Below are 10,337 nucleotides of genomic sequence, written 5' to 3'. Positions count from 1 at the left end.
TGTGGCGACGGTTCCGCTCCAAGATGACGTCATCCGTCTCGGCGGCGTCGCCGGCGACCGGCGCAGGCATGGAGCCGCCGGAATCCGTCGGTTTCGTCCGTGAACCTGGAGCTATCCCCCCCCCCCCCGACTATGGTATGCCCTGTTATGCTCTATTCTGCGCCAGTCTTGTTGCGTCTTTTGTGGGGGTGGGGGTTTGGTAGGGTTCTTGAACTAGGACGATCGGTTGGATTCAGACGGATATATAGATGATTCGAACGGCTGTTTGCAGGTGAAGTAATTAGGATGGATGGATCTTCTTGGTTAGCCGATGGATTTGTGCTAGGGTTTGCTTGTTTCGATGTCTGTAGTTCGAAATTTGGTTGGATGTCGTATTACATGTCAAAAATTCTTACTTTTTATTGGATTGTATGTGCACATGCATTGCTGCTGCTGAAGATGGTTTGTGATTTGAGCATTTCAACAAGATTTATATATGAAGAGGGATTTTGATTGCAGCATCATTATTAGGCTGTATGTTTAATTTGTAGCTAATAAACACAACTTGTGTTTGCTGTTGTGCAGTTTGTGATTCTGCAATGGGAGTAGCAGTTGAGAGCATCTTCTTTACTATGGAAATTGAGCACAGTGGTCTGTTTTGTGGGCCAAGCAATAATCTGGAATATTATGGGGCTACTCTAGAGATATTGGATTATTGCAGTGCAGCTAATTTAAGCTATTCTGTCCTCCAAGAGCATCTGAAGTGGCTAGGCTATGGTGTTGATGAGCAGAACATGTACTGGTGCAGACCTGGGCATGAGTTATCAGATGGATTGGTGCATATTAGGGGAGATGCAGATGTCCAAGATATGATCAAAGTAGGTGCAGATCACAAGGTACTTCACATGTTGGTTGATCATTCAAACTTCATACAAATCTGCAGGGATGCTGTGATATATAAAGGAAGCCCAACATTGGCAGTTGTTAGCAGTCCTACAAAAATGCCAAGTAGGGCTATTTGTGAAGCTCAAGTTTTGAATGAAGATCCCATATCTGAGATGGCACCAAAAGCAAATAATGCCAATGAAGATGGTAATGAGGAAGCAGAGCTAGCAGACACAGATACCGACTTCAGTGATAGTGATTATGAGATTAATGAGGGAGATGATGATTTGTTTGATGACAACATTGATTTTGATGTGCATGAAGAAGAGGAGGTGGAGGAGCCAGATGTGGAACCTGAGTATGTTCTTGATGATGAAGATTTGCACCTGACAAAAGAAGAAGAAGAGTACTTGAATTACAAATTCAAGGCTTTCAATGCAAAAGTTGACATGAAATCACCTATTTTTAAAGTTGGCATGGTTTTTGCTGATGTGAAGGAGCTCAGAAATGCTTTAACAGCATACTCTATTAGGCAAAGAGTTAAGATCAGGAAGGTAAAAAATGAGCCATCTAGGCTGGATGCAGTATGTCAGAAAGGTTGCCCCTGGATGTTGAAGGCTGGTAAAGACAACAGAACAGGGGGTTTTGTCATCAAGGCATATGCAGCTGAGCACAGATGTCCCAAAAAATGGAAGTTGAGGTCCCTCACTTCAAAATTTCTAACAACATACTTCATAGGTGAATTTAGGGATGATCAGAAGATGTCACTTGGAACTTTCTCAAGGAAGGTTACAAAGGAGTTCAATGTGACACCAAACAGATGGAAGTTAGCTAGAGCAAGGAAACAAGCTCTCAAGGAGATACATGGATATGAGGAGGAGCAATTCAACAAATTATGGGACTATGGAAGTGAACTGAGAAGATCTAACCCAGGTTCCACATTTCTCCTATCCACTGCTCTTGTGAAGGACACAAATTTTCCATTAGGGAGGAAATGCTTGAAAACCCTTTACTGGTCTTATGATGCATGTAAAAGAGGCTGGCTCAAGGGCTGTAGACCAATTATTTTTATTGATGGATGTCATATGAAGACCAGGTTTAAGGGAATTTTGCTGAGTGCTGTTGGCATTGACCCAAATGATTGTATATTCCCTATTGCCATGGGCTGGGTAGAAGTGGAATGCACTAGTTCGTGGGAGTGGTTCTTAACCATAGTAAGAGATAATCTTAATGTGAGAAACACTGCTCCATTTACAATAATGAGTGACAAGCAAAAGGGCTTAATAAATGCAGTTAAGAAGATTTGGCCAGATTCAGAGCATAGATTCTGTGTGAGACATATATACCAGAATTTCCATGAAAAACACAAAGGGGAAGTGTTGAAGCAGGATCTATGGGCCATAGCAAGATCTCCAAACAAAGTTAAATGGAGAGAGAACTGCCAAAGGATGGATGGGCACTGCTCTGCTGCATTTCACTGGACTGAAAGATTGGATGTGAATACATGGGTTAAAGCTTATTTTAGTGATTTCAGCAAGTGTGACATTCTGCTAAACAACAATTCAGAGGTTTTTAACAGGTAATTTGTCACAAAATGTTGTTCTGCTTATCATATAAACACACTTGCATATTATCATGTTTATTGTGCTTATCATATATAGCCTATTATGCTTATCATCCATAGCCTATTGTGCTTATCATACATATGTTCTGAATGGCTTATCATTTCCATGTGCAGCTATATTCTGGATGCCAGAGAGATGGCAGTTCTATCTATGCTAGAAAATATCTTTTATAAGATAATGCACAGGATGATGATTAAGCAGAGAGAGGCAGTGGAAAAGTGGACAGGAAACAGAGTTTGTCCTAAGATTTTGAAAAAAACTTGAGAAAAACACAGCTTATGCTGCTAATTGCCATGTTTCTCCAGCTGGTCAAGAACTATTTAGAGTGCAATCAGGCAACTCCAGCTACTTAGTGGATCTGTGCTTGCACAAATGTGAGTGTAGAAGGTGGCAACTGTCTAGTGTTCCTTGTGGGCATAGCATTGCTTGCATGAGGGAAGAGAGAATTAACCCCGAGGACATGGTGCATGATTGCTACACAGTGCAGACCTACCTGAAAGCATATGGTTATACCCTGGTTCCTTTAAGAGATCCAAAAGACTGGGAGAAGATTGAAGCTGACAAAATCTATCCTCCAGTGTTCACAAAGCAGGTGGGAAGGCCAAAGAAAAATAGAAAGAAAGCTCTAGAGGAGAAAACCAAAGGTGGTGTGAGGTATTTGAACAAAAAAGGAGTAACTATGCATTGTTCTATTTGTGGCAAGCCTGACCACAACAGGAAGGGCCACTACAAGTACCAGGAGGCCCTACTTGGAGGAGGATATGAAATAGATGAAAATTATGATGACCCTTCTTTTCTTCAGGTAACTTCTACAAATATGACATTTTTTCTCACTTTGTTGTTAAAATGTTAGAGCTCCTTCTGATGATGATTGTATGCTATGTGTAGAACATTTTCCCTGGGCTGGCAAATCCTACACTAGATCCCTCACGGCAGCCACAATCAATGGTCTTCAACATGGCACAAAAAGAGAGATCATTCAGAGCTCCTCATAGAGAGCATGGACCATTGCCTCAGCAATCCTCTTTTATTGCAGCTGCAGGTGATTCCATTCCACAACCTAGAGTTACTACAACCGAAATGAACATAGGCAGGAGTACAAGAGCAATCCCGAAGAGCTGAAACAGGGGAAGGATCACAACATGTTGCAAGAGGTAATAAAAGACAGAGGGGAGCTGGAAGAGGAGCTGCTGATATTGCAGGCACATCTGTAGCTGCTGCTAGGGGAAGAGGAGCTGGAAGGGGAAGGATCTCTGGAAGAACTACAGGAGGTAGAGCTGGAAGAGGAGCTGGAAGGGGAAGGAACACTGCAACAGCTAGTACTGGAAGAGGTGCTGGAATATCTTCAGGTGTTGACACATCTTTAGGACTTGGATTTGGTACTAGAAGAGGTGCATATTACTGGTTGTTTGGAGATGACAGGGCTACAGAAATTCCAGATTTCAACTTGTAGGCCATTCCATTAGTACACCTACAAGTTCATGAATGAACTTCATTTTGTCTCACCAAATGTAAGAGTTCATGGATGAACTTTCTTTAGTGATGTATTTTGTGACAGCAAACTCCATGGTGCTGCTGCTAAACTTAAGTGTATTCTGTGACAGCAAACTTTTTTATGTTGTACTTGTTTAAATGATGTTTGAACTAATCTCTGCTGCTTAAAATATGTGCTTAATTTCTGTATTTTCAGTCATTGTACATATGTACATCAAATTCTGAATTTTTACTGTCATGGTACATATGTACAGCAAATTCTGAATTTTTTCAGTCATGGCACATATGTACAGCAAATTCTGAACTGATTTCTATGTTTCAGTCTGAATCTTTTCTATGTTAAAAATGGCAAAAAAAAGGGTTTGGCCCGGGTTTCGAATCCAGGATCTGCCGTTGTGCTCTATTGTCCTTTGCCAACTGAATACGAGTAGCGTTTTGTGTTAGTACAGCCAGTCTTCTTTCTATACTGAATCAACTGTCGCCATAGATGTGGAGTGCGGGTTCAGTACTGGTAAATGTCAGGGGGGTTTCTGCAAAAGGGAGCGACGAACGCCTCGGCTCCGTCTCGGCCAGATGTCGCAACGGGATTGGCTTTGGGTGTTTTTGCACATGGGCTGCAAGTTTGTGGGTGGCGGAGTGGAGTTTTGCAAGTTTGTGGGCTGAAACATCACGGGCCGGACAAGTTCCTGGGTCTGCCGTGCTTTTACCTCTTGAAAAAAAAACAATTCGCCGCACATCTCCTCCTGTCCGGATGAGATCCCAAGCCGCTACTCCTCGTCTCCGGACGAGGTGCAGCCGCAGAAGCCGACGCTGATGAGACGATGCCGCGACGCCGGCGACCGCCGCCGCCATCGCGGATCACCAGGACGCCACCGCCGCCGGTGCCTCGGATACGTCGTGGAATACCAGAACGCGGCCGTCGCGGATCACCAGGACGACACCTCCTTCCCCTCACTCCACCACACACCGCCTGCCAGATCTCGCCGTGCATTGATAGCCATCGACGACCCACTCCACCCTACCTGCCCCGGCCCTGACGCCGCCACATACCAAGCGCCGCCACAGCTGCATCGATCTAAGGTGCAACGCGTCCCATCACCACTGATCTATGATTGTGGTTCGAGACGGGTCTGCGGCACCGGCGGCGAGAGGAGCCGCCTGGTTGAGAAGCTCATCCATGACGTTTGTGTCAGCCCGTGGTCGTCCGGCGTGTCAAGCCGTCGATCTGGAGTCCCAGGTCCATACTCTCTGCAGGTACGCATATCTTTTGACTGTCTATTCTGTTGATGAACAGCCACGCGAGGCTGCAAGGTTGGTTGTGAGTTACGGAAGCATGGTCTCCCTTACACCTTAAATTAACTACTAACAGCTTCTCCTTTTTGGATTTTTTAATAATCGCTGACTCAATTTCAATTGCTGATCATTTTCGTTGACCTTTTCATTAGGGTGCTTGCAGAATGGTGTGGCAAAATGGAGTAACATCACAGGGCTTCTTGTCGCGCCCACACACCGTGGAGCCGCCAGCCTACCCGAGCCACCGTTGATCAGCGTCAACTCCATAAGGGAAATATATGGTACTGATTTCTTAGGTTGTTAGGTTCTATGTTCCCCTAGGATTTAAAAGTTACTGTGACTGTAATCGGATATCCATTTCAATAAGAACTTCAGTGCTTGAGTTTTTCTGTTTCTTGACTTGTTTCAATAAGAACTCCAGTGATGATTGAGTTTGGACCCCGTGTCCCCATCAGATTTCACTTTGCTCAAATTACTCAATCAGAACTCGTGGTATTCTACATGTTATTGGCTCTCAATCTTCCTTCAAGGGGCATCCGATTCTTCACACGCCGATGAAATATTTATTTCTCGCAGGTATTCATCGGCCAATTTCTCTGATTAGGAATTGAGATAAACATCAATTTGGCTCAAGGTAATACTCCCTACTTTGCATAATAAATCATATTAGGCTATTTTGAATGGATCCGGGATGCTGAAAAGTTTGTTTAAGTTCTTCTAGCTTGCTCTCAAATATTAGCTTCTACGTGCGCGCGCTGATGTAGAACCATCAAATGTCTCATTTAGATATCTTCTGAAAGATCCTGCGTTGATGATCTTTGAGCAAAGAAGTGTATAACTGCAAGGAACTGCTATTTTGATGCAATACTACGTCTGATGATATCTTATCTTCTAGCATTCGCTGTAAATTTTGTGCTGACCAATATTTTACTAAACTAATTTGTATAATTCAATACAGACTTGCTAAGGGTCCTCTAGCTTGGGGAGGTTAATATCCCAATTTGTCAAGATTTCCAGCAAGTGCTAGCAGAAGGGTCATCCTGTACTGCGCCTCGATGCGTAGGTTCCGCAATGGCACCTTCGCCGTTGGCTGCTGCGTGCCGACCCTGTCCATCATGCGCCGCTGGTGTCGGAGCAGGCGGAGGTTGTCTTTGTGGTTGTCGGCGATGAGAATGTGCACCAGCTCCCGTCGATCTGCGACCCACAGCCGGCGCAGGTCAACTCGCTCCAGCGGACGATTGTCGTCGACGTTCCCATTGGTATGCAGAGGGGAGCAAGATCCGCAGCCTGTCCATGACAGTCGCTCGATGGCCGCACATCCAGCTCATCACAGGGTGAGCTGTGACCGCGCTCGCAGGGAAGGCGAGCAATGGTACCGAGCACGCGAGATGAGCTCTGCCGGCGAGCAGGCGTGGGCGAGCTGGCAACAGTGAGCTTCAGTGGCATGCGCAGGCGTTCGAAGATTCTGTACTCCTATAATCATGGTCATGGTCACACTCTTTTAACATCTGAAATTCATTGCCAATTGTTGGATTATCTGAGTCAAAACTAGATTATGGAAACTGAAAGCTATTAAATATTTTGGATTGTGAATTCCATGGCACTGCAAGTTCAAATAAGAAGTTCATGTCCTAATATTTGTGTATATCATGTATTATGAACAAGTTAAAGTATGAATTCAGGTAATACGTCCATCTCATACAGAAAGCTTGAAACTTTGTGTTGGTACTGTTCATGATTTAGTGAGTGCAACAAGGCCAGTTTAAAATTTCAGGCTGAGCCGTTTATGTGATACTTTAGTCCACTGCTATGATCACACATGCGATCATTTTTTGTTTTAATGATGAAGTTTTATAGTGCCACAGCTTTGAATGATGTTACGGCTAATGAACTTCCATATGTTGTAGTTGAGGTTGCAAAAGTACAAAGTGAGTGGAAAATATATTCTCCTTGACCATCCTAGCATATCCACTGATGGATCTAACTTCTACTTTATTGTTTGTTATGTATCCCAAAACTACAGTATCCTTCGGAAAGACGTCGAAGCAGGCAGATTTATAGTTGATGGTATGGCTAGCATCCAAGGTGAGACACCAACCTCAATGCCTATTTCAAATGCAATGCTCTAATTTTGTGTGAACTACCAGTTTCACATTTTATGTGGTTACTTTAGAATGTTTTATTCATGACTAGCAAATCCTTGCAGCCAGTAGTCTAGGAAAGTAGCCAAATCGATGTTACTACATGTGGTTTGCCGTTTGTCTCTGTAATAATCTAGCTGCTAGCATACCCCACTTGGTTGTTGTCTCGACAAGACACATATCTGGAAACAGACTAAGATCTTGGAGTTTACATCTGCTTTGGTGTTCCTCTGTTCTAATTGCCATGTTTGCATTTTTATTTGATTTAGGTGTATGGGTAAGGGCAAAACTGAGCCATGATACTCTGATATTTATGTTCCAGTAGCATTAAAATTCAGATTTGAAAGAAATAGCAATTGGATCTATTAAATTGTGTGCCAGCGAAAAGAAGTGGTAACACGGATAAATCTTTGGGGGCATGTGAGGATTTTATTTCTCACATTGCAACACACGGGCACATTTACCTATATATATAATCTACTGTTAAAGGGAATTCTACATTCATAATGGTACGTTGATGGTAGGTTCATCCATTATGTACGTCGATGGTAGGCAAGTTGTGTTCAATTGCCATCACTGAACAAACGTGTTCATCCAACCTGACTACTTTGGATCTCCGATCAAATTTGAGGCTCCCAGGAAGGTAACGAATTATGTAAGCCAATTAAAATCGGTATCCATTGATTGCTATGTACTCCGTGTATAGCTTGAATGAAACAAAATCATGGATTTCCTCTTAACTTGTTTTTTTTTCATATCATCGGGATCTCATAGAGGTTGATGGAACATACAATAATGAACTCTTGGTTTCCGATTCGTTAGTAAGGAACTGCTGATCCTATTTATTTCTACCGAGAACAACGAACATGTAAAATCTTGTGACCATTCTTTATTCTATTTGTAAATTGATTTGGTTCTTTCTACATGTGTGTACAATGTTCTCGTTGAGGAACAAGTAGGCGAAGCACATTCGCGGTGTGATACTCGAAACTGCCATTAAATTGCATAGTTAATGATTTTTATTGAGCATGTCATAATATGTCCAATTACTTTCAACTAATTTTATTCGTATATGGTGATCTGTTGTAATGTTCGGAAGATTTTCATATATATCATGACTACTTTGTAATGGTTGCTTACAGTTTTTGTAGGCCACCAGTTTCTGCTATCACTTGCAACTATTTCTTAGGTAATTTTCTGGACCAGTACACACCCAGATTTTTGGGATTAATAACACCAGTGAGTTAATATGTTACTGAAACTGTTGGTACCTCATATGGTTTTGTGGGGGCTTAGTCTTGTTCTAAAAAATACCAGTACCCACATCAAACTTTTTTCAAATGTTCTGGGGTATATAATAAATGTGTCGTGTTTTAGAACTGTATTGCAGCCATACTTGAAAAGCCATTTCTACATGTCAATACAACCTGCATTTCAGGCTTACTTGAAAAAGCACCACACATACATATCAATATCAGGGCCTCAATTTGGAAACTGGTACATACGGTTCAAATTCTTTGTCCAATTCTGGTCTCTGTCTTCTAGAAAAGCACAAGGGTTCGCAATGTATCAATCAGCTTACTTCCAGTGACGATCAAGACTCCCAAAATGCCTTTTTTCATGGTGAAAAGATGCTCAGGCACACATCATTGTTAGTTTTTCTCATGCCATGCTTGGTCTGTAACTAAATTTGGAAAATTCATTGGATGTTCCGCAAGTGTGCAACCAAACTTGTATGAATCACGTACAAATAAATTATTCATAATGAAAATAAAATCATTGTATGTGTTTTAGAAATTATGTCATACTTATGTAAAAAGGATGTCTTCTTCTACCAGATAAAGAGGTGATAATGGTAAAAATAATACTTTCTTTAGGCAGTCTCCATGTCTAGAAGGTTGGAACGTTGAGATATTAGAAACCATGCATTTGTATAAAAGATTATTATAAACTAGCGGTGGCTCAAATGTGCTCCCCACGGAATATCAACTGGCGAAGGAATGAGAATAGCAACATGAACTCCAGATTTCTATGACGTGTTTGTATTCAAATTAAGAAAAAGTTCAGATAATAAAAATTGTTTTGTGTCTTGATAAAAGTTTAAAGAAATACAGAGAACAATGTACGCACATCACCACCACCACACACACACATGGATGGGTAACACAACCCTTCTAACCATTCAACTACTGGTTGGGTTGAATAACATTTTTTTAGTTGACAATAACATATTATTGTGTTTGATGGTCTGATTATTAATAAAAAAAAGATGTGTGTTAGCTGAGACGTGCATAGTTCTTGGTTATTTTAACTGTAAGAAGTATCTTAATTTTTTAAGCCCGTGGCAACGCACGGGCGTTCTACTAGTATTTGGCAAAGGATCAGTAGGCTGATCCCTACCGCCTCCGTGTTTTAATCTTCTTAAGGTGGTTAAAGAATTAAAGCCTGCCAAATTAATTAGTAATTAAGGCATTTACATTGGTTTCCAAATCAGCCGCAAACATGATCTAACGACGGATTGGCAAGGTGCCCAGGCACCTAGGTGTCCCAAACGGCCTAGGATGTGGATTTTTTCGAGAATTGTGTTGTGATACTGTAACGCCCCGAGACCCTTACGCCAGGTGTCTTCCAGTTATTCGTTGTCGTTGCCTTGTTATTCGCTTGCGTGTTGCATCTTGCCATGTCATCATCTGCATTGCATCTTCATGTTTTCAAAACTTGCATTAGGTCTCCCCGTTCCTTTCGTTGTCCGTTCTGAGGCCAGACACACTTGCACGCGCCCGCGGCATGTCCGAAATAGTATTTTATAAATGGTCGGAAAATGTTCTCGGAATGGGTTGAAAGTTGGCGTGCGGTCTTATATTATAGTGTAGGGTAGACCGCCTGCCAAGTTTCATCGAATTTGGAGTCCGTTTGACGC

The 10,337-nt window shown here is 42.2% G+C and overlaps 1 protein-coding gene across 1 annotated transcript; it reads left to right on the top strand.

The window, feature by feature from the left end:
• The first annotated feature begins 4,723 nt into the window (after positions 1-4,723).
• LOC119285607 lies at positions 4,724-5,730 on the top strand. Its single transcript, XM_037564930.1, has 2 exons — positions 4,724-5,237; positions 5,429-5,730. The coding sequence occupies exons 1-2, from the start codon at positions 4,797-4,799 to the stop codon at positions 5,525-5,527; spliced, it is 540 nt and encodes a 179-aa protein (XP_037420827.1). The 5' UTR covers positions 4,724-4,796; the 3' UTR covers positions 5,528-5,730.
• The last annotated feature ends 4,607 nt before the right edge of the window (positions 5,731-10,337 follow it).

This window comes from Triticum dicoccoides, chromosome 4A (assembly GCF_002162155.2).
Source record: "Triticum dicoccoides isolate Atlit2015 ecotype Zavitan chromosome 4A, WEW_v2.0, whole genome shotgun sequence".
In the NCBI taxonomy this organism is placed as follows: Eukaryota; Viridiplantae; Streptophyta; class Magnoliopsida; order Poales; family Poaceae; genus Triticum; species Triticum dicoccoides.
Note: the sequence above shows the minus strand (reverse complement) of the source record. Positions and strands in the feature narration are given on the sequence as shown.